The 24,615-nt window shown below is 45.2% G+C and overlaps 1 protein-coding gene across 7 annotated transcripts in view; it reads right to left on the bottom strand.

The window, feature by feature from the left end:
• Positions 1-12,147, bottom strand: part of CARMIL1 (capping protein regulator and myosin 1 linker 1) — a 189,241-nt gene extending 177,094 nt beyond the window's left edge. For all 7 annotated transcript variants that reach the window (XM_030506021.1, XM_030506053.1, XM_030506038.1 and 4 more), the window contains exons 1-2: positions 11,536-12,147; positions 7,574-7,671 (exon numbers count right to left, since the gene is read on the bottom strand). In XM_030506021.1, coding sequence (XP_030361881.1) covers positions 7,574-7,671; positions 11,536-11,575 — 138 coding nt within the window. In that variant the 5' untranslated portion in view covers positions 11,576-12,147. The remainder of the gene's footprint in view (positions 1-7,573; positions 7,672-11,535) is intronic.
• Positions 12,148-24,615: the final 12,468 nt, after the last annotated feature.

Here is a 24,615-nt window from a genome sequence, read left to right as displayed (position 1 = left end):
AAAAATGAAGCAGAATTGTAAGTGATCCAAAGTAAGTATTTTAATAAGACAAATCAGTGACGTTCACCAATTTTCCACCACAACACTGGTTGGAGACAAGGGGCTCTGAGCAACAGGAAGCATTTTTCACAGTATGCTGCATTAACTTTTGAATTAGCAGCCCTTGTGGCCCCTTAAGCTTAGTGCGTGCTCCTCCACACCACTTAGAGTGAACCACATTCCCTGTGCAAAACAGTCTTTTCTTAGAATAAGCATCTTCAGGCAGACAAAACAAGCCATAAAAGGGGGGGGGAAAAAAAAAAAGAAAAGAAGAAAGCCACCAATAAATACAGACAAGGTTTTTGCATTTATATTGGTCTACCAAATAACACATATTCTGTTCCTTGGGGGAAAGAAAAACAAAAAGCCATCAGTGGAGAAGAGTGACTGAGACAAGAAGTTGACCCTAATGCTCATTTCCTATTTTTTATTTCCAGCTTTTGGGAAATTAGATGTAATAGTCTTCCGCCACTTTCATGCACAGTTTTCAATGCAAATCCTTGCTTAGGAAAGCTCCATTTCACAAATAACTGTGGCAGGAGGCAGGCCATCTAGAAACAAAAGTACATTAGTAAACCACTTTGGTACCGTTATACATTCAGCCAAAGGAGTGTTAAAAACTTTAAAAAAAAAAGTTTTTATTAAAAAGAAAGTTTTTATTTAAAAAATAAAAATTAAAAATAAAATAAAGAAAAAGAAAACCACACAACTGGTTTTTAATTGATCCCATGAACAATTCAGAGCCATAGTGGATTCCTGCCTTCCACCACTCCTTTCTCCCTGTAAGCTGTCAACAAGAAACCAAAAGTGTCTAACAGCAGGATGATATTTACATTTCCTCTTTCCAGAGCACCGATAAGGACAGATGCACCCACAGGTGGGTGTGCACATGCCAAGTACTAAAGACAGAACAAGGGCAGGTACTTTCCAGGCACCAAAAGAGGAGTTATCTTTTCTTATCTCTCCCTGCATATACCAGTTGCCCACAATTACAGAAAGGGAGAGCAAGCAGCTGCCCTTGTGCTATAATGGTTATACTACCCTCCCAAAGCGTGCAAAGAATACACTATACTCTTTGACGTGCAAGAAATCTTCTATGCTTCCATCAAGCGCACAAGAGAACATTCAACTCCAGGCAGAGCTGCAAAAGGACACGAAAGTGCCAGGACTGCAGAAAAATGTACATTTTGCCTGGGTAGCCAGAGAAAGAGGACTGTTTCTGTTTGGTCAAGGGCCAATTTCATTAAGCAAGTAGATTAGATCTTACCCTTAATGCAGCCAAACCTGAGAGAAAGGAGCCTCAGAGTTTATTCGCGTTATTACTATCCTAAAAAGTATGTCAACACATATGTCAACAGATTTAAACACAAAACAAGGTTTTATCTGCAATTGAAGCTTTGATTGTGGGAAATAAGGAAAGGGAAAAGAAAAACTGGAAGTAAGAACTGGAAAGAGAAGTGAGGGGGGGAAAAATAAATGCTTCCCACCAACCCAGAGGGAAGCATTTCTCTCAATCTGGTTAATTCCATTGAATGCCAGTTTCTCCTCACAGAAGTGGAAACATATCAACAAAAAGGATTTCAACATCTGCATGCACTATCACAGCATCAGAATGCTAGGTTTGTAAATCTTCCCACCAGTTAAAAGTAACCTTACAGATCTGTGTACAATGTAAACGTAAATTTCAGTAAAACTTGCACATCAATGAGTATTTTTTTAAACAGGTCCTATTTTTGGACTATGTACAAGTGCATGGCTGGATTAATAAATTCTCTTTCCAGCAGTACTCATTATTTCAGTTTTCTGTAGTAATCTTCTCAGCTACAGTTCAATTGTTTTCTAAGAGTCACCTTGTAAATGTATTAAAATGCATTTTCACATATAAGTACTTTTTGATTACTCTACCTCGCTTCATTTAGATTTCCTACATGAGGGATGTACCAACACCTACTTCCTTTCATCTTCATAAACACACACTTAAGATATATGTCATAACAGTCAACGTTCTGGGCAGGGAAGAGGAAACACCATTATTTTAAAAGAATGTCCATATTTAACATATTATCACACACCAGCTGTCATTATATAATGTGCAAGATTGCACACATTTTATGTAAAACTAACCTTGGACAACCCTGTGAGCTTCATGCTCTTAGCGGTTTAATATACAAGTACATATTCTTTAAGGCAAGACATTTGCACCTAGATAAATTCATCTATTTGAAAAGAATATCAAGGATGGATCATGACAGAAGATGAGCAACGGAAAACAAGCACCAAAGCTTTTAATCCCAAAATAGTTTTGGCAATGCAAAATATTACTATTGCCTCCACCTGGAGACTGCCACCCTTATAGCTGAACAGGCACTACAGCTCACACAGGCTTTTCTCAGCTGCTTCAGTGCAGTCAGCCAGGTTGTTCAGACAGTGCTCAGAAGCCACATGGACAGTGCAAAATTGCTCCTTTAAAAACGAATACATATCTTTTTAAATAGAATTTCAGTCTTTGTGAGTCTTTAGAAGCAGAACATGAAATCTCGCACCATGTGCACAGAACAAATATAAACCTGTTTGACAGGAGTCGACTAAAAATTTTGTTTTAAAAGCCCATGGAAACATATGTCCCAAAGAAAGTGACAAGGACATACAGATTACTCTCAGCGAATCCATGTTGAGCATACTGTACATTTTAAGGAGAGCCACCTGCCAAAGCAACTGTCCCGGTTCCAGAAGCAGCACTGTGGTATTTTAACAAAGAGAACGTAAATGACCTGGGGCAGCAGCGCAACAGAGAGTCCTCAAGGGTATTTCCTAATAAAGTGCTGTTGGTCACTACATCACATCACACTACTTTATGCCCTTAAGGTTAGGAATACATTACAAAAAAACCAATCACAACAAAACCGAACACAAACAACCCAAGAACAAAGCAAAAAACCAGACCAGCCATAGAGAGAGCATGGTCCATTGCAACATTTCCTCATCCTTAATGTCTAAAATATTATTTTCAAAAGGAAAACTAATCTCAAAGGCAACTAGTCTAGGAGTATTCTCTTTCATTAACAGGAAAGAAACAAAAAGTAAGAGGAATTTACTGAATTCTGGCCTGTCATGAACCACTCCTGAAAACATCAGTATTTCATAAGGAGTTGGTCAGATGTATTTAACATCTTGCTTTTATCTTACAATTTCAACCTCTCATTGCTACTAGTTACAATAAATCTGATAGAAAGAAACTGCAATGGAAATGGTCAGCAAAATGCTGTACAGATACCTTGGCTATTTTGAGGGTGAAAAAGCAGCACCACAAACACAGAAATCAAGAAACTTAATTTCCTACTGGGGTTTGTCTGAAGGTGAGGCCTGAGGCCTCTGGTTTAAAAAAAAAACCAAGACAAAACACTGAAATCTTTCTTGTGAACAAGACATTCTGCCTGATCCGTTATCATGCCAAAAGGTGAGGCCCTCATGAGAGGGAGTAGGTGTTAAGTTTCTCTTTCTGCCTGCCTTTCCCCCAGCCCCCCAAAAGATTACTCTTATCATTACAACTGAGACCTCTACATACCCATCAGCTTAAGCTGAAACTAGAGAGAAGGTCAGAGTTGTCAGTGCGAGGAGGAACACAGCAGCCACTCAGCATGATGCCTTAAGCCTTGGCCTCATAAGAAAACAGGTTTAAACAAAACAATCCCAGGAAACCAAAGCAATCCTTGACTGATTACAAAATAGTGATATCTTTATCTATTTTAACCCAATAAGACCATTGTTGTGAGAACCACATTGAAGCCAAACACAGTAGTACTCTGCCTCTGGCTGAGGGCCACATGGAGCCAGCTAGGGCAGCCTGCCCCCGGGCTCTGCCTCAGTCTGGCTGCCTGCACCCGACACAACGCAGGTATGTGACCCAAAGAGCTGGGAGAAGCCTTGACCAGAGCTCCCCATATGGCTCTGGAGCTCCGGCACTTGGCCCCAGCCTGAGCAGTGCTGCAGCTATGCCTGTACTTGGTCATTTTCCTGGCTGAGCCAGCCTCACGGGCCCAACTGCCTGGCTTGACCTCAGCTCTGCCTCAGCTCTAGAGCTGCCCCCAGCCACCACCTCCAGTCCTGCTGCCTGTCTTGCTGGTGCACGGTGGGACTGCCGGCACCCCTTGCCCCACGCAGCTCTTCCTCATCAGCTTGTCACCTTTCAAGGCTTCCTTACCCTACCCAACAGCAGCTTTGCTCTGCTAAAGTATCAAGATGACTTGGATAGGGCTGGGGTTTGGCCCTAATCATGTGAGGACTGACCTTCTGCCCATTTAAGCTGGTTATTGCCTTTTCAGGGTTGGGTACCAGCTTGCTGCCTGATCACCTGAGAGCAGCAGAAAGGCAGCTGAGCAGCTCACTGTGTTTACTGGTTTGCATCATTATGACTAACTGAAACACGAAGTAACTGCAGATTGAGATCACTAAGGCAGCAAACTCATTGTAGAGACTGAAAAAATCTGTTTTACATCAAAACTCCTAGTTGTAATTTCCAGACTCCGGTACTGAAAGCTGAGATCCTAAAGCACCTTAAGGCAAGCATGGACTTTCTCTTCCAATTTCACCAGTTCAACACTGGGACCTTATTTCAATCAACAGCAGGGGTTTTCCACTGTTTCATCTTTACTCTCAGATTCCCATTTCTATCTCAATTATCAAAGGAATTTTCTATAGCAGAGCGACTTAAGTAGATGGTTATATCCATATTCTAGTACTCTGCACCTTGAATACACTATGAACAACAGGGCCAAGGGTCAAGTGATTTCACAGGTACCTGCCAAGTGCAGTCATTTTTAAATAATATTCCTTTCTCAAATTGGTACTGATTTTGCTCAATTTTCCTAGAAACGAAGAATGAGAGATCATTTAATTAAAGCACAGATCTGGGTACTAGGGCTCAGTGCCAGCCTCTGTGATCAACCTCCTCCTTGAGCACATTTCACCATGGCTCTGGGGTTAGCTAGCCTGACAGCAACTGGTATTTTCTCCTTATTAAGTGCTGGACGCAATGCATGCTACCCAATTTGCTTGTAAACACCCAACTACTAATAAAATTCAAACCAAAATCTCAAAACAACTCATTGCTACACGTGCACTCAAGAGACCACGCTCAAAAGATTAACATCTCAAAACTAAGCTCTCACGAGTCAAGGAGCGCTGGCATGAAGGCTGCCCATGCAATCACGTTTGATCCCTCTGGTGCATACACTTAAGGATATAGTCTTTAATTACTGAGTTGCTTTTGCTGCCAACACTTCGTTCAGCATTCAGTTTGACATGCTTATCCAAGGCACAGCAATTCAGTATGCAGTTTTACCTGCACTGGTCAGAATGCAACCATATGCATTATTTACTGAATACTGTGAAGTTTCAGCTTGGAGTACCAAAATTCTTAATTTTATCAGTAGCTTTCCTGTGGCATTTAGTATTAAGCATCTGCATATTTCTGAAGCAAGGTTATTAGTTTTCAGCATCACTCTTTGGAGGCAAGGAGGGTCCATCTCCTCTGCTTCACAGATAAAAAAAAGAGTCTGCGTAGACACGGTAAGGCCAAAAAGTCTCCACTAATTTATGGCAACTTAAGGTGTCGCTGGTGTCATTTTTTCAGAGCACTCTGCATTTCAGAGAACTCTGAATCCTCAAAAGGAACCACAGTCTCCACTGGCCTCTGCCATAGCAGACAACACTCAGCACTTCTGCAACAAAAAAAAAAACCCAAACCCAAAACCACATAAAGATACACACGCAATTAGAGAAACACTGTAAAAAAGATGCCATAGGGGTTTGTGCAGCTTCACACAGGGCAGTTTTCTTCTGTGGTAGAAGAAAACACAAAATCCAACCCAAGCAGTCAACAGTCAATTTCTCTAACCATGAAAACTTCCCCTCCTTTCCCCTAATATAAATCCCCTACATTTTTGCATGATAGAACCATTTGTTCTTCCAAGACGACATGCCCTTCAGCAGCTCATCCCCTTGAAAGACCTATCCTGTGCAGTGAAGATAGCATGCATGCACACACACAAGAAGTGCTCACTAACTCGTGAACACCTTTAAGAGGTTCCCTCTCTTTCAGTACCTCTTCAGTCATAAAAGGTTAAAGTCTCCCACCTGAGAGCTTCAGAGATTAAAGAGAGAAAAAACATCTGAGTCATCACATCTAGGCCAAGCAGTACATCTGTCAGAAACTTCACTGGCAGTTCAAATCCTGACATTCTTTTTGTCCCATCAGATCAGAACAGTATTTCAGTATTTCCACAATATATTTCACTATTGATAAGAATAATGATTCTGTATAAAATAAAAAGTCAATCAAGTGCTACCGCTTCAGGGAAACTGTCAGCCTTCTCTATAAACATGGCTTTCAAACAAATAGAGACAATCCATCAACATTCACATAGTCAACCTACTTCCACCACAAGAACTGTAAATCCAGGAGCCACATATAAGACGGGTAGATATTATGCAGAAAATATTTCAAATTCCTTAAGTAGCTGCTCTTGCTGAAAAGTAGACCATTATCTACAGTCTTGCTGCCCAAGAACAAGCAACATGTGCTTTAGGAAGACAATTCAGAACTGATTAATAAGTTTCAGATTGTAAAGACAAAATAGAGTATCGACATAGGGCATGTACCTAAGATCTGTAACAACAGTTTTGGCAACGAAACTTTCAAATCCGCAATACATTTTTACAGACACAAAGCACCAAATCTCAAATATCTTGCAAAATATTACAGCAGCACTGTACTTATTTGTGTTGGTTACTCTAGTTCTCCTGAGAGAGATGTAGCAAAAGAACAAAGAAATAAAGTTGCATCTTTTTTGCATATCCAAGTATTCAAGATAGTATGTAAGCTCACCAGCTCATTACCACAGCCGCCTTCTTATCAAGAGAGGCCAGCAAAACTATTCTTGAGAAAACAGGAAAGCATACTTAAGAGAGATTAATTTGACACTTTCCTCCACTACAGTTTCAGGAATGACAACGGAGGATCCCACACATTAAACATTTCTTTTAAAATGCAGATGTGTGACTTAACAGAGAATACTAAAAAGTACAAATAGTCATTTGAGTTCAAAAAGCACAATAGTTTTACTGTTACTCTTCACCGCATAACAGCTTCAGAAGATTCTCAAAAGATAAGTAACTCCACATGCCTCATTTCGCATTTCTCATCCACTCAAAATTCCTACAGATGTAAACAAGAAACCCAACCAGCAAAGGCAGCAAATTATTCTAGAACAGGTTCTAATAATAGCTTGCTTTAGCATCAGTCCACAACCCAATACCCTAAACTCTGAAGAATAACTCAGTGATAAACATGTGTGTACATACGCATGCCTTCACATCAACTTGCTGCGCAGACTAGTGAGAAAGTAGGAAAGTGATACATGTATCTTACGACACACACAAAGTTCAAAGAAGCCTCTCAGAGGAGAATTAATGCCTTCTGAAAAGATACTGGCTTTTCCTTCACGTATATAATCAGTCATTCTGTCGTACTTACCAGTATCTTGTTATCCACCTTGTCTCCCTTGGTTTCCAGCTTTACTTTTTTCTTGACCGAAATTTTGATTTTCCTCCCAATAACATCCCTGACACTTTCTGAAATAAAAGAAAATACCTTAATTAAACACCTTCAGTGTCAATGTGAGAAGGAAAAAAAGACACCTCGGTCGAATTTTCAGGAAGACTCAGAGCTATGTTGGTCAACTGCTTGCAGTCATGGAAGTCTCACGCACATGCACCAGTACTGAACACAACCTACCACTTAAAAAAAGTGTCATCTCCGCAATAATTTAGGTCTAATATAATAGGATTATCAATGTCATATGCCAGGATTCTAAACATAGTTTGATACTTCTTTCCAGCATTACTTAGACATCAAAAGCATTCCCAAGACAAGCCCCAGCACTGCTTAGCTCCATTCTGGGAAAAGACAACAAATTCCTCACTTGCTATTATTTGTACCCAAAAAGCTTGCTAAAGCAAATTAACTTCTTGCATTGCAAAAATTTTAGCCTGTTGTTGGTATCAGGGAGGCTAAATGGGTCAGGCAATGGAAAAGCAAGCGTTCACACATTTTGCACTCTGAGCATTTAAGTTGCAAAGCAAACCAAGCAGACTTCCAGATACTAACACCTGACAGCTCTGCAGAGGATGCTATGGAGTGCAAAACAACTGGTCACAGTCCAAGTCCTAACAACACTGTAGGCACCTCATGGTGCCAACACTGAAGTTATACTACTTGCCATAATGCTTTAATATGTATATGCATACACATCTATACACCACTCTGCCAAGTACCAAATGAACCAGCCTTTCCCCTAAATGTTTGCACCCTGGCCTGAAGGGAACTTCTAACTCAGGGAACAGTGTCAGAAAGCTTATACAACTACTGACACTGATGTAATTGGGAGATAAACAGAGGAGTTCATCTAGAAGAGCCAATTTGGCACCTTCCTTAAGTTTCTCTCTCCAGCCCCCACAGAAAAGGAATGCAAAAGAAACCTTTTAAACACATTAACCTATTTCCAGCACTACAACTGGTATCTGCCAAAGGCAAGTCTCCACCCTCCCCAGACACACACACTTTGCCCTCGTGCACGCTAAAGTTTAAAGGCTAAAATTGAAGATAATGGGCTATTCCTAAGGCTTTTAATTATAGTGCTCTGTATAGCACTTCTCTGCACAATTTTCATCTGGCAGTCAGAATACATTACAGCAAACAATACACCATTTATTAAGTCTGGACGTTTAGCCCAGGCCACAGCATTCTGCCTTCAGGGCACGAGGGTGTGCAAGTCAGATATGCGCTTGGTCGGAGTGCCTCTCCACCAGAAAGAGCTCCCTTCTGTGGAATCGGCATGTTTTTCCCTGGAATTTTAATTTTTCTATCAGGAAACAAAAGCTCCTCGGTAGCAGCGGCTTGCCCCAAGGCATGGCAGCCCCGTGGCAGACCGCCAGCTCCCCGGGCAACTGCTTGGTCAGGAGCCAGGCAGCAAGCTCCCTGAGCAGCCAGGTAAGCAAAGCCCAGGGGAAAGTCCAGCCTGATGGGAACTGTTTTCCTGAGTCTTCCTGCCCCATGAGTAATGCCCAGTTCCGGTCTTCGTGTCCCTGCTGAGGAGCCCAGAAGCAAGCTGACCACTCAGTCTTTTTCAAGTCCTACCTCCTCGCAAGAAGGAAAGATAATGGTGCTGTTTCTGTTACTTTACCTCTGCCTTTCAGTTTCTCCTCTCCCACAAACAGCTCCAAATGCCTGCATCTAGCAAGGGACTTCCTCCTGAAGAGCCAGCATGAGGACCTTCTTCTTCCCTTTGCTGTCCCACACAGCGGCAGTGGGAGCAACTGCAAGCCCTCGGCTGCAGGGCTCTTTACTTCAAAAAGCCACACAGGGGAGAGAAAGGGCCTGGGACCCAAGATTCCACTAAGCATCAGGATGTCAGCTCCCTCCAAGGCTCTATCTGCCAGAAAGGGCTCAAAATGCTTCTTCAAAGAGTTAAGATACAGATTTCATAGACATTCCCCATGTGACCGGGGCCACTTCCTTACACGTTGGGTGGCAAGTGGACTTGCGAAGTCATTTTTCAGACTCAGTGATGGAAACATTTTAAAGCGCTCATTTATTTCTAATGCTGGAGACTTCATACATCCACACCTCGGAGGAGTGGATCCAGGTAAGCCAACAGTAGCAGAGGGTTTTTTTGAAGACTACAACCTATGAGACCTGACAAAGGTCACATGGGAAGAAACAGAACGAAAACCGCAGCTCAAACACTTCCACCCCCAGTTTAATCTACTCCTACTCTCAGTTTAATCTCCATGTTCCAATCACTAAGTGTTAAGGCACATCCTTTCATCCTGTTCTCAAAACAAGGTACTACAAAAAGACTATTTAAAAGGTTAAATTTTAACATGCAGACATTAAAATACTGCTAGAAATTAAACCAATCTCTATAAACAGATCCACACATCACAGAAGAGCCCGTGACAAAGCAAGCTGGCGAGGTGCAGGGCACCAGGACTGTGGGGTAATTCTTAAACAAAGCCAACAGAGGAGGGGATGCATGAAGACGCTCACTTTGCTCCACACCTCACCTACAACACTAGGGCACAGCACAGATCCACGGTGAGTAACAAGTACCAGGTATTAGCACCTCAAACATGCCTGGCCATTTTAGAAAAGAAACAGTTCACGGTTTTGACCACAGCTACTCCCAGCAACCTTTCCTGGCTCATCACTTCATAGTAGTAAGCTATAGACTAAAGCAAACCACATGGATTGCACACTAAAAGCACTGCAAAAGAGAGCTATTTTGTTTATACAGAAAAAAAATTCTGTGACAGCTGCAACCATCCATCAGATTTTTAGCAATATTTTCTAAATGCTAAAACCCGTTGCCACCCATAGCCCTGACTGATGAAACTGAAGGAAATGCAACACTGTAAGAGAACTAAGTAAGGTTCGAAGGTCTGTATTCAATACAACACGTACCTTACTGTGTGACAAATTTCTGTTTCCATCTATCATTAAGGCAACACTTTATTCTAATGTTGGCGATATCCTTAGATCTCTCCTTTTGCAGGCAAAACTGCAAACCAAAGGAAGTTTGACCTCAGTGAGGTGGGTGAGGACCAGGCCTAGAGCATCAGACCTGTTCTCTCCAAATGACACCGGCTGCCAACATACAGCATTAATGATCCATTTATCGGAAGCTCCCCAACAGCGATGACAGCATTTCCAGGCTCCTTACCATCACCTATGATGCATTCGCCATGCAACACGGGGGTTTGTGTGCATGTGGCCATAAAACTTTAATTACAAATACCCTTGCTCCCTCGTACATACATAGGAAAAAAAGTCTTAATGCGAAGCCCAGGGGGGAAATAAGGCGCAGCGACCAGAGGCACGGCTCGCAGCCTCAGCCCGTGCCGTCGCTCCGAGGCGCTCGGAGGACTGGCCCCGGCGGAGCTGCTGTCCCGGCGCGGGAGGCTCGGGGGACCGGGGCAGCTCCACCGCGCCTCCGCCAGCCCCCGCAGCCCCGCCGGCAGAGCCCGCCGCGGGGCGGCCGCCGGGCCGGGGCCGCCTGTCACCCACCGCTCTCAGCGGGGGAGCCCCGCGCCGCCCGGGGCGGGTTGCACGGGCACGGCCCCTGCCCGCTCCCCGCCGCCCCGCTCCCCGCCGCGGGCCCGCAGCCCCCGCCCGCCCGCTCCCCGCACGCAGCGGCACCAGCGGGGCCAAGCGCCTGCGGCGCGGCCCCGCCGCCCCCCACCGGCTCCTCGGAGTCCCCCCGCGGCTCCCCAGCCACCGCCGGCGGAGCTCCCCCCGGCTCCGCGGCCCTCCCGGGTCCCCCCACCGGGAGCGCAGCAGCCAGGGGTCGCGCACGGTGGCCTCCAAACTTGCCCTCCACCCCCCGCTTCCCCCGAGCCCCTGCATCCCCATCCCCGCCACCATCCCCCGTCCCTTACCGATCAACTCTTTGGGGACGTCGGAGCTCTCCTCGGCCATGGCGGCGCTGCCCGGCGCCCGGGGGTGCCCGGTGGCGGGGCTGCTTCAGCGGCGCGCCGCCCCTCCGCCAGGCGAGGCGGGCATCAACCGGCGGGCGGGGGAGGGGGCGGCCGTGCGGTGCCTCTGTGGTGCGGGCGTGCGGGGTGTGCGCGGAGAGAGGGAGGGACGGAGAGAAGGAGAGAAGGGGCTTCTCCCGCCCCGCGGAGCCGGCTCCCTCCGCGCTACATGACGCCCCCGGCTGCCGGCGCGGCCAAGAGGGGCATTTCCAGCGGAGGAACAGCCCGCAGGCAGCCCGCAGCGCCGGCTCCCTCCTTCCCCCTCACACGGCCGGCCCCTCCGCGCCGCCCGGCTCCCCCCGCCCGGCACCGGCGGCTGAGGCGCGGGCGGGAGGAGGCGGCGGCTGCCCCCGCCCCGGGAGGGCTGGCGCCCGCACCCCGGCCCGGCCTCCTCACCTCGCGAGAGCCGCCGGGAGCCGCCCGCCCGCCCGCGCCCACCGAGCACCCGGCGGCAGAGGAGGAGCGGGAGGCGGCGGCCGGGAGCATCGCCCTCAGGAAGCCATCGCGCCCGACCCGCCGCCGAGAGGGAGGAGGAGGAGGAGGGCAGCGGGCTGGGAAATCGAGCGCGGCGGGGCTGGCCCCTCCTTCGCCCGATCAGCCCCCGGCGCTGCGGCGGGCCCAGAGGGCGGCGGCGGGAGCCATCTGCCGGCGGCTGCGAGCGGCGCGGCTCCACCGGCCCGGCCCCTCAGCCGCAGGGCACGGCCGCCAGCGCGGTGTGTGATGGCGGCCCCGGCCCGCCGCAGCAGCCTCTCTGCCTTTCGCAGATGCACCTTCAGGGCTTTGCCGCGGGAATTCTCCGCTGGATTCACGCCATTAAAAAGGGTGCGTGGTACGAAGGGGGAGGTTGTCGTCGTCCAGTCAGTCCTCACGGCCTGAGGAAGCGATTGCCCAGACTGGATCACTTCAAGCCCTGAAGAGGGTAACCTTTGATCCAGAACGCATCTGCTTCTCCCTCACCCCACCCCCCCACCCCCCACCTAATCTCCATAGGGACGGCAGCGACCTATTCTGAGATAACACCCTCGCTGGAGATTGCTTAGCAAACTCCTTGCGCAGGGAGAGGCAAGTCTCTGAGCTCGGGCTGGGGCGAAGGGAACCGAGCGTGCCTCCTTTCCCAGGACCAGAGACAAATCCACAGATTGCAGTGTTTTTGCTTGTTGCACTTTGCCGCTGAGAATATTGTTGTGCGTTAACAGCCACATTAGAGAAACGCGGCACGCGAGCTGCCTATTTGCACCTCTAAAAACAAGGACAGAAAGAACCTTATTGGATGAGAGCGAGGGAAGAGGCTCGGCAGCTCTGGAAATCCTTCGCCTTGCTTCTGGCAGCTTTGCCTAGTTTCGATGGAAGGATCATTTTCACTGCAGCAGGACTGTGATTGGCCGCCCTCCATCCTAAAGGGGTGGATTCCTGCGTAAACCTCATATTTCGAGCACTCTACAAGTGAGTGACGGATCTGGGAGATCCGAGTCGTTTATGCCTAATTAAGGAATCTGAAATGCATTCAGTGAGAGCAGGGACATAAACCCAAGAAGACTTGTTTTGCTGTTATGATACCATACAGCAGCACTCTGTCTCAGGGACTACCTCATACCTTGGTCTTTGGAAGAAGCATGACTAGCAGTTTGAAATCGATATGAGTTGTTAAAACAGTTTTATGATGATTCCCTGTGGCACCAATCAGATCTCTAAATAATGTCAGAGATGATTTTACCAACGCAGGTAAAATTACAACAGAAATGGCTACAATTTGCTCTCCAGTTTGTTGGTTACATGCAACAAATAAGGACATCCTTTAGAGAAAATAAACAAAAACTGAACATATATTGAATGTATAGTAAAGAATCTGTGTGCTTTTAATATATAGCAATGTCAATCAAATCTTGCCTGGATATGAATATATATAGAGAGAATGCACTGTATTCCTTGTCCATTGACGGTCCTCTGCTCTCTTTTCCTCACTGTATCTGAATCCTTTTCCGATGTATGCAGAATACCTGCTGACCTCTTCCTTTCATTGCTGCCAATCTTTCCTCACATCACAACAGAAAACTCCGTTTCTCGCTTGCTGTATACACACTAGCTTAATTCCACGAAGGAACATGAGCATCTTTCAGCAGGGAACAAAAAAAGAGCCGAGAACTTCACACCTTTTCTACTACCGAGGAGGGAAAAATCAGATCATGAAGTCTGCATAAGAAAGGCCATGTTATTTCATGCAGTTATTTCCATATTGAGCCTAATGCCCTGTGTTCAGCTAAAACTTCCAGGAAGATATTTTCTCTTCAATCACCATTCACTTGCTCTGCAAGAAATGTACATTTTTGGATCTATGACTGACATGCTTCTGTACATGAAGCACGACAGTGTCTCATTCTGCAGTAAACCACCGCCCCGTTTCTGTCTGAAACAGTATTTGAAGCACGGACCTTGCTTCCTTGGCTGTGACCACACACCCGCAGGCCTCTCAGCATGCATCAGCTCCAAAAATGATGTGTTCCTTCCAGGCCTGCCTTTCTGCATCATTCTGCTGTGATACTGCTAGCACCTTCTCCCTCCCGGATCTCTACCACACGAGCTGGCCAGGACAGCCAGCACAGCCAGCCCAGGATGTGTATAGGGAAAAAAAAAATGGAATAATGATAGCAAGCAGGGCTTTTTTGTTTTGGGTTTTTGTCACCAGCGCTATAGACTAATGAAGTAGCAGTGCCAAGGCTACTGTATAATCCCTGCTTTGGCGCCTAGGAGACTGGACCTGGTTCAAGGAAGGGGAGGTACAGACGAAACTCAGGTGGATTAGTGCTCCCAAGGCCAGGTTCAATCAGCAAATACATGGTTTCCCATTCCTTATTCCCCACACAGGAGGCAGAACATGCTTGGCCAGGCAGGCTGCTACTTCCTGCTCCTCCAACTGCAGTTGTGCCTGTGAATTGGCGCTATCACGTCAGTCCAGTCTGGGAAAAGAAGGGAGTTTCCAGTTCCAAGAATCCACCTCCCAGCACAGAGAGGACTGGGCCTCCTTCCCAGGGATCCCAAACAATCAACTCCCAGAGCCTTCTGAACAACGGAGCCTCTCCTCCGCGCTTTAAAGGCAAAGGAGCACCGTGGGGAGTTTGCTGGCTTTGTAAGGAGATGTGGGTTTTGTCCTCTCCTGTTGACCCCTTGCTCTCCCCTAGTCAGTTCAGCAGGGATACAGCTACTGCAATGGCAAGGACACTTGAAGAAGTTCAGCCCCCTACATCAAGCCATCCATGCTCACTCACTGTTGTTTACTACTTTGCATGTTGTACCAAGGTGAGAAATCGTGATACTGTGTGGTAACTTGAATAGGTGAAGGGGGTCAAAAAGGGGATTTTTGTCATCTCAGTAATTGAATTTTAATTGTCTTTTATCCCTCCTTGCCTGTTGACAGAAGTGACCAATTTAAACTGGGATGATTGGGTTTCCTGCCTGATCTCAGTGGTATTCCTGTAACTCTCTGGTGGAACTCATGCCCTGAGCTGCTCCTGAGCAGTCCATGCTACGTTAGCAGGGCCTCCTAACCTCACATTACCTGCATTGGTACAAATGATCACCACTTGGGTGCCCTAGCTAGGATCACGCTCCCGTAGTAGTGCAGCATTGCGTATCACACATGCAGCAGGCCTGTAGAGAATGGAAAGATGCTACACGTTCTTCTGCCAGAGTGGAAGTTATTTTTAAAGTTATTCAAAGGGTAACTGATTTCCCTGCTGCAGGAGTGGAATCTGTGTGGTTTCATTGGAGATATTTTTTCTCTAAAGGCAGCTCAAGTTGTTGTAGTTTCTGGCATGACAGAAATGCTGATGAGCATAGTGGGCTGGATTGTGTGTTAGATGGCTGCAGGGAACATTGCAGCATCCACAGAGTATATTTAGCCGACAGTAACAGAGCAGGGGGGAACTAGGAGCTTCAGAAGACATGGATCAGGAAGGCATTTGTGACAGAAAGTGATGGGGCGGGGGGTGCGTCCTCGAAACTGCAGCCTTCGTGCATCACATTAACCATTAATTGCATGAAGTAACTATTAAGGGACTTCTGACTCCACTTCTCAGAGGTCTGTATTATCATGGCATGTTGCACCCTGTGTTTACAAGGCCAGGCTGGATGGAGTCTTGGGCGACATGGTTTAGTGCGAGGTGTCCCTGCCCATGGCAGGGGGATTGGAACTAGATGATCTTAAGGTCCTTTCCAACCCTAACTATTCTATGATTCTATGACATATGGTGTAACATATTCCTGTTTTGCAGCCAGTCTGTTGCCCTTGTCCTCCTTCTTAGCCTAAATCCTCTCTCCTCCTGCAGATAAGGCAGGTGTCAATAAGAGTTGGTGCCAAGCCATTCACACTGTGGTAAGGTAAGGTATTCATACTCTCAACTGCTGTGCATCCTCCCTGCCAACTCCTCTGCCACTTAGATTATGGCTTTAGCACTGAAGAATCTCAGTCTTTTTTCCTGAGAAGCAATAGTATGATATCATCAATGTCATGATGTGATCAATTGCATGACCCTACTGCTGCTGAAGCCAGTGGAAAGATTTCGGTTGCCAACAGCAGGTGTCAGACCAACATTCCAGTCAGGCCCTGGAGTCATCCTGCTGCAGAGCAGCATCCTGGTGGGAGGAACAACATGATCCAGTCTGATTTGCAAAGCTGCCTTGCAGCATGCAGCAAAAGCTCGTGAAAGACAGCTCTAGAGAGAAATCGCCCAGCCTTGCCAGTCGCGTTTCTAAGAACAAAGGGGTGAATTCTTCCCCAGCTATGCCTTTGCTGCCCCAGAGCTACTGTTTACTGCCCCAGTTGAATGCAGACAGAATGGGGTCACTCTGTCTCACCTCCCACAGTGCTAGCCAGTCAGGCGTATCCATGAGCAGTATCATTTAAGGAAGTGTTTCTTTTCAATCACTGCAATTATTACAATCATTTTAAAAACCAAGAGGCAGCTAATCTACCAGTCTGTGGAAGTATGTGAAGCACAATTAAGATACATACTTCCAATTATGCCTGAGCTCAGAAGTTCATGAAGCCTGCCTATCCATGCCAGCTTTGTTTCCATTCAGCCTAAAAATAATTTATGGCACTTGCAATTTTGGGCTCTCTCCAGTTTTTTGTGTTTGGTTTTGTTTTGGGGTTTTTTGGAGGGTTTATTTGTTTGGGTTTGTTTTGGTTTTTTATTTAATGATTGTTATATCTTTGTGTTCATTGTCTATGTGTGGTGATACCATTAAATGTGGTATTTAGGCCCCTCATTGATCATATCTGTTCAGAAACCTCTAGATGTTCCAGGATCTAGGGATGTTTTGACATGAAGCATCAATTAGAAAAAGAGCAGAAAACAAGTAGCTAGCTAATTGCACAATAATAAATATGTCTTATATTGCTGAATGATTGGATGCCAGCTTTGGAGTTCACCAGCTGAGGCAAAATTGATAGGGAAAAATGTGTGTCCTCCATCAATTGCTAGTTTGGCAAAGGAAATGACACACTTGTAAGTAGTCTCCTCTTGTTATCTGTGACTGAGTCTTTTCAGACCCTCTACTCTGGGTTGCCATATGCACTTAGGATTATTTCAGTACCCTGCACACACACACACACAAAAGTATTTTGTCTTCATTTTAAATAGGGTAAATATAAATGCAGCAGCAAAGATGCATGTTTTGATAAGACATACTTTGACAGACAGTAGTGTTAAGAAGGTAATTATAAAAAGCAGCTGATCTGTTGTTGAAATCTTAGTAAGAGTAATCTATTCAGAATAATTCAGGTTACTCTACTGTATTTGAAGGAGGAAAGGGATGAAAGCAGGCTCACTAGAGATAAGCCTTGGGGTGGCACACCAATGTTTGATGGATGGTGTGCTAGCGAGGTCTGCCACACATAGTCAGGGATGGAGATCTATGCGGCAGCAAAGTCGCAAGGGTTATGGATGTGTTAGAAACTACAGAAGCAGTTGAGAATTGTTACATAGCAATTAGGACTTGTCCCCCAAAAAGGTGGCAGGATCCATAGCCCAGCTGAGGTGCATCTACACCAATGCATGCAGCATGGGCAAGGTAACTGGTCGTCTTCAACCACCGTGGATCCAGCAGTGTCCTGAGGGTCCATAGTCAGTGTCTTCGGTGGTGGGTGTCCCCCAGGGTCTGTAGTCATCATCGGAGGTGGGTGGCCACAAAGGCAATTACCTTTTTCCCCTTTTATTGTGTGTTGGGGGGTGTACCTCTGTTGTTAATGTCAGGTACTTGACATTCCTGGTGGATGGCGTGCATCCAGTTCACTGCTCTTGCAGCCAGCTCTTCAACTGCACATGTCTGTCAGCAATCCCTGAGATAATAGACAGCAATTCCTCACACCAATCCCTGAGATAATGGGCGGTGGAATCTTATCTGAGCTCCTCCCACTCATCCCTCAGGCAATGGACAGTGGAGTCCTATCTCAGCTCCTCCCCATCTTCGAGATAGTGGACCTCAGCTTCTCACACCAATCTTTGAGACAATGGATGGTGGAGTCTGATTTCAGTTCAGTCTCTCCCAGGTGGGACTTTACTGCTCTCTACAACTACCTGAAAGGAGGGTGTAGTGAGGTGGGGGTTAGTCTCTTCTCCCAGGTAACAAAGCGACAGCGCAAGAGGGAATGGCTGCAAGTAGCACCAGAGGAGGTTTAGATTGGACATTAGGAAAAAATACTTGACTGACAGTGTTGCAGATTATCTTAAGTTTACTGAATCTTTCTATATTTTGTGTTTGTTTGTGAAACAGTTACCTATAGGAACATTTTGATTTAAAAAGTTAGCCTTTATGTTAGCATGGTTTGCTGTGTTACTTGAAATCTGACGCTGTGTTGCTTGAAGTCCCCGTTCTCTGTAACATGTTAGCCTTAGTCCTTACTCTCTAGACCATAACCAGAGCACACAGGGCCTGTTGTATATAGGATGAGTTATTTGACAACCTGGCAAGGTAGAAATTTAGCTGGCCGACTTGGCAACAAAACTTAATTTTAAGGTGTCCTGAAGTAAACTGCCTTTGTTATAATACTAAAAAACACCTCGCAGATCGAGAAGACCCTTGCTCAGGTGCCAGCCCTTCCTCCGCGCAAGCGTAGTAACAGAAGAGAAAGACACAGCAGATATTATAATTGTATGCAAATCACCAGCCAGTCATTGTAACTGGGAGTGTACTACCTTGTATTTTTTGTGTATAAATGTAATGACAAAATCGGCATGGGGTGTGCTAGATTTGTAGAAATTCCACCTAGCACCCAGTGCTGCAATAAAGAAGTGCCTGCTTCTTTATGCTACATTGTATTAAGGAGTTTTATTTTCCCGATTTTCGGTGAGAATAGGGTTGTCAAGCCTTGGAACAGGCTGCCCAGGGAGTCTACACATCTACACTTCGATGTGTAGATGTGGCGCTTAGGAACATGGTTTAGTGGTGGACTTGTCAGTTCTGGGTTAACAGTTGGACTCAATGATCTTACAGGTCTTTTCCAACCTAAATAATCCTATGATTCTATGATTATTATATCATCTATTGCCATATTCCTCTTTCCTCATTTATTTTTAGCAGGCATATTTGCATAAAAGCAGGATCGTTGTTAAGAGTTCATCTGCTTCTGCTCCTTAGCGCTCACATGAAATTAGCATATCCCGTCACATTTAGCTAGACATTGTTACAACTTTTATGACTTCAGATATGGAACTAGCCAGCAAAAGCAGACAATTCCTCAACACACAGCCTAACTGGCATCCTGGTTTTTTCTGTTCTGTACCAGGCATTACTAGCAACATGTTGAATACACTTAGCAAGATACTGAGTGGAAATGTAACATTTTAAAGCGTTTAAAACAGATATGCGAGTGTTGCAGCTCCTCAGGTCACCTTTTAGTAAGTCAAGCTACACCATTTTTAGGGTCTATGAAATCACATTTCTCCTCTACTAGAGGCTTTCATCATGTCAGGTATCTCAGCAACCCTCTTTTTCTTACCATTGACTCCAACTTAATCAAACAACACGCCCTGATTGGGTTTCTGTTAGTCCCATGACATTAACTATCCCCTGAAATTGATGTGGTAAAACATGCTCCATAGACATTATTTGTACCGTCTGAGATAACTGAAGAAGACAGATTTTCTTTGTGGCAGTGAAGTGGATGAAATGAACCTCTACAAAAATAAATCTGGAGTAGTTCTTACCTAAATTTCAAATATAACATGAATATCTCTCTCATTTTTAAAGGCTTGAGCTTCTTTTTCAGTTTTTACTGTTCTCACTTCTTTCCCTGCAGAAGCTACTAACAGCCCTTCCATCAATACCAATACCTTTCATTCAACCTAACAGCCTGTGCTGCAAAAAAATGTGTTATTTAAGTCTCGAAAAGCTTTCTTAGAAGCAGCACATTCTGGAGAGATCGTTGGCCATTTGGTGTGTCAACAAGAGCATTTAAGAGGGTGTGCTAAGCCTAAATGGCGAGACATATAACCCTGCAGCTCACAGTGAGTAGCCCGAGTGACAAGGAAGAGAGGGTGACCAGTGTGGAGGAAAAGTTATCTTGGACTTTACTGCCTTAGGACCAGAAAAAGTTGAATATATAGTGACTGAAGAGAAGACTGACAGCAATTGCAGGTGAATTTTAAATGCCAAAAAGCTTTATAGCTACACTGAGCTACCAACCTTTTGCATTTCAGCCACCTTTAGGAAAAGGCTGGGACGTGGCTAGAACATGCAGAGGTCTCCTTCACAGAGAATAACTGAACTCTGATATGGGCTGTAACAGTATATTTTGTATGGTACTTCTGCTCCCTCTACACAAACTTTTTCCTGTGGAGAAGCCTGCATAGCAGTCTGAGAACCTGCACCCATTTATGTTGGTAAACCATTTACAGAGCTCTGTAATTGTCTTTTTCTGTGTCTTTTTCACAGACTGGAGTACTGCTAGGTTTGGTTAAGTGCTGTTTTGGGGGACCCACTTTTTTGCTCTCAGCTTGCACCCAACTTGCAAAATCCACAGTTCCCTCTGCCTTCAGGAGAGCTCCAAGTGAGGATGAGATCCTTCTAGAGGATCTCCTTGCCAATTCCGTAGCATCCAGAATTGTCCTAGGTGTTTTACGAAATAAAGTGAGGAACATCAGTCATTTCTGGACAACTTATGGAAGTTTTACGAATAACATACAGAGGAATTAGCAAGCAGGGAAAGCAATGTGAGCAAAGAGCAGGAACATGCTGCATGTCTCTAATATAAAACAGCATCAGATGGGATATTGCAATGTAATAGGAATTTACTGGCAAAATGAGATTGCCATTTCCTGGGCTGGCCATAACAGGATGTTAACATAAGAGTTGACTAACACAGCAAAGCTGAGGTCACACCAGTTTTTCTGGATGCATGTATGTCAACAGTGATTTGGAGAAAATGACTTAAAGTGCTACTTTTTGGGTTCAAATCGTCATTTTCCAGGTCTGAAAAAAAAATACTAATCCTGTGCAATTGGATTATCACCAACACGCATAACCTCCTTTCATCAGTGTACACACATATGTTCCTCTGAGTAGATTTGCCTCCACGTATGGCCATTTACTCAGTCTTACTGAAAAATAGTACCTTTAGTTATCAATTCCAAGACCTACTTCTAAGTCCTAAACTGGCTGGTATTTGGGGACAAATGGCACCACTGAACTAAATGTAGTGGGAGGTTCTGGTTTGCTGTAGAGGCAAGAAACAGTTCTTGGCATTCATTGCGGCCCGCAGGGTACTGCAAGGAAGCCCGACAACAACCAGCCAGCCTCGCTTTGCATTCTAGTTAGGTGTTCTGCTCCCCAACAAAGGGGAGGTAAATTTCACATCAGTAGCTTTAAAAAAGCAGGAAAAACACTGCCACATCGCTTATGTGAAGAGAAAGGCTGTGTTTCTGTGAGCAAATTGAATGGCCCAGTGATGTTGCTGGGTGCTGACCATAGTGAGCATGGGGTGGCTTGTATCTGTGCTAATGACTCCCTTAGCCTTCAAAGGGTACGTGGAGCACCTTAGTCACTGTGCAGTGGTGGAGGTTTGCTAGGTGGCATTTGGCAGGCTCAAACCAGAGAATGGCTATTTAGTGCAGATGTTTGCTTTCCAGGGGCTGAGTATGGTTCCTGGCACAGATTATTTCTGTGTATAGATTTAGACTAAGCATGCTCTGTCTCTCGTCCCTGCATGGTGAAGGGTGCTCAGAGGACTTCTCCAATACAATGAAATCGTTGGATGTTTTGCTGCAGAAGCAATGACCTCAAGCCAGCAGTGCCAAAGGAGCACTTTGAGAACAGCAGAAGGAAAAACACTTGTAAAATTCCTGAGATAAACCACAAATATGAGGAGGTTGCAGAAGGAAAGCCTGCGCAGTTCCATGGCACGCCATCAGCAAAAACAGCCTAACATGTTTCTGCTCACCCTATTGCCACATTTCATAGTCATTTGACTGGGCGTACTGGTTTTGGCTGGGACAGTTCATTTTCTTTGTAGCAGCCCGTATGGTGCTATGTTTTGGGGTTTAATGAAAACCAGGTTGATAGTAAGACGGGGATGTGTTAGCTGTTGTGAGCAGTGCTTACACAGTGTCAAGACCTTCCCTGCTTCTCCTGCTACCCCACCAGCAAGTGGGCTGGGGACGGGCAAGAGGTTTGGAGGGGACAGACCTGGGGCAGCTGACCCCGGTAACCAAAGGGACATTCCATACCATACAATGTCATGTTTAGCAATGAAGGCTGGGCTGAGGGAGGAGTTTGCCAGGGCTGCTGTTGCGCAGGGACTGGCTGGCGTTGGACATTGGTTGGCTGGTGCAGAGCAGTTGTGGGGTTTGCATCACTTGTTTTATTTTGTTTCATTTTTTACCTATTAAACTGTGTTTATCTCAACCCACAGGTTTTCTCAATTTTGCCCTTCCTATTCCCCCGTCCCATGGAGGGAAGGAGTAAGTGGCTGTGTGGGGCTGAGCTGCCCGCTGGGCTTAACCCACAGAGTTGTAACCAGGCAGTTACAACTCTTTGCAGGGCCGTACTATAAACCAAGTGAGAAGACCCAAGTGAAAAACAAGCCAGTGTATCATGACATTGAGATCATAATCAGATGCTCCGGAAAAGTCACAGCTGATCTTTTAACTTGCTGTGAATGCTTTAGATTACTCTTCCATTTTTCTAATCTCAGATCACCACCGAAAATACCACACACTTACTGAATGCGTTTGTTATTAGAAAAGAATTACCCGCATACTTCTTCAGAAGATAATCAGTGATCTGCAAAGCACAAGTTTATGAATAACTATTTGCAGTTTCTAATCTCCGGTTCACGTTTTGATCTCAGTTACAGATGCCTCCTAGCCATGGGAGCAGAAACAAGACTGTGTTATTTAGGCCAGGACATAAAGATGGCAAATAGGGAACTGTATGGCTGGTTGTAACATTCACAATTTGCAAGCTATGCTTTTCAGTCAGTGATATAGGTCAAATGGTATTATTTCTATTCCCCCTCTGGATGATTTGCATAATAAACTAGCATAACAAGACCAGCATATTTCACAATCAGCCTGAAGTTTGCTTTTAGCATATGAGTGCCAGTTCTCATCAAGTTCAAGTGCTCAGATGATCTCTGAAACCAATTATGAAATGGTTACTGCCCCGGTGGACTCAGAATCTACTCATGAATTTGATTGGAAGTTTTTGGAAGCATTTTCCCCAGTCGTCAACCTTGGCTGTCATTTTCTGTAACACAATTTCTCAGAGCAGAAATACATCATTTTGTTATGATTATGTGCAATAAAACAAAGCAGTGTCAGGCATGAGTTTGTATTTAATTTTTTTCATCTTCATTTAAACAGAAAGGATCCAGTAGCATTTAGCAGTCTTCAGTCTGCCCCTAAGTGGTTAATTTTCTATTCAGAACAGGGGTTTATTACCCTTTCTTCCTCCCCTGCCTCACCGCACATGTGCTCGTCTCTTTTTTTCCCTGCAACTTGATGCTTTTGGTTCCTTTCACTGTGTATTATCTGCTGCTGGCAGTAATCTTAGCTCTTCAACTGACAGCAAAATTATGAGGTGCTCAGTACAAGATGACAATTTTCCTTCCCTCATTCTAATTCATTTGCGCCGCCATCAAGGAATCAGCGTCATCTTTTCAATGCATTAACAGCTCTCTGCTGATAGAAAGCATTAGCTCCCCATTCTTCAGCAAGAGGTCAGAAACAGGTTTTGTTTTGCAACAACCCATTAAATTTTTTGTTTTGGAAAATTCCATTGCTCTATGATGTCAAATGCCTAGGCTGTTGTCTCAGTTGACACACAGAGGGAAGAGACGATTTGCTGTGGTGAGATACCAAGTGACACAGGCAGCCAGGAATCTTTCCTGGAGAGGACCAAGGTATATCACTGGCCTTGCCTTGTTGATTACTTGGTTTTTGTTGGGGTTTTTTTGCCTATGCCTAAGAAAGCCTCTTTGTTTCAGTGTGCACACAGAGGCTCCTGGCATCATTTTATTGGCTTTAAAATAGTGATAGCTAGATGTTACTGTAGGCTTTTTTGAACTGCAAAGGATATGGGTTTACACATTACCAGCCAAGTCTATGTAAAATCCTAGCAGAGACAAGACCTACCTAACTTGTTGCAAATAGCAAAGGTCACCTCTGTAACTTCCACAAGGTGTTCATGCTGACTTGATATGCCATCACGTGGCCAGTAAAAGATGATAACATTCTACATATGAGCACTGTTTCTGTATACATGGCATAGCTTTATCCAATTTTCTGTACAGATGAACTTATCTGGGCAGACAAGTGAGTTCCCTTATCTCCAGGTAGCTTCATAACAGGAAACCTTGGTCACTGTTAACACATGCTCATTTACATTCAGTGTAACAGAAGCCTAAAATCTTTGTCAGACAACTTGCATTAAATTGTTCGATGAGCACAGTTGTGTTTGCGATAGGTATACAGGCAGACTACAAATATG

This window comes from Strigops habroptila, chromosome 1 (assembly GCF_004027225.2).
Source record: "Strigops habroptila isolate Jane chromosome 1, bStrHab1.2.pri, whole genome shotgun sequence".
Classification (NCBI taxonomy): domain Eukaryota; kingdom Metazoa; phylum Chordata; class Aves; order Psittaciformes; family Psittacidae; genus Strigops; species Strigops habroptila.
Note: the sequence above shows the minus strand (reverse complement) of the source record. Positions and strands in the feature narration are given on the sequence as shown.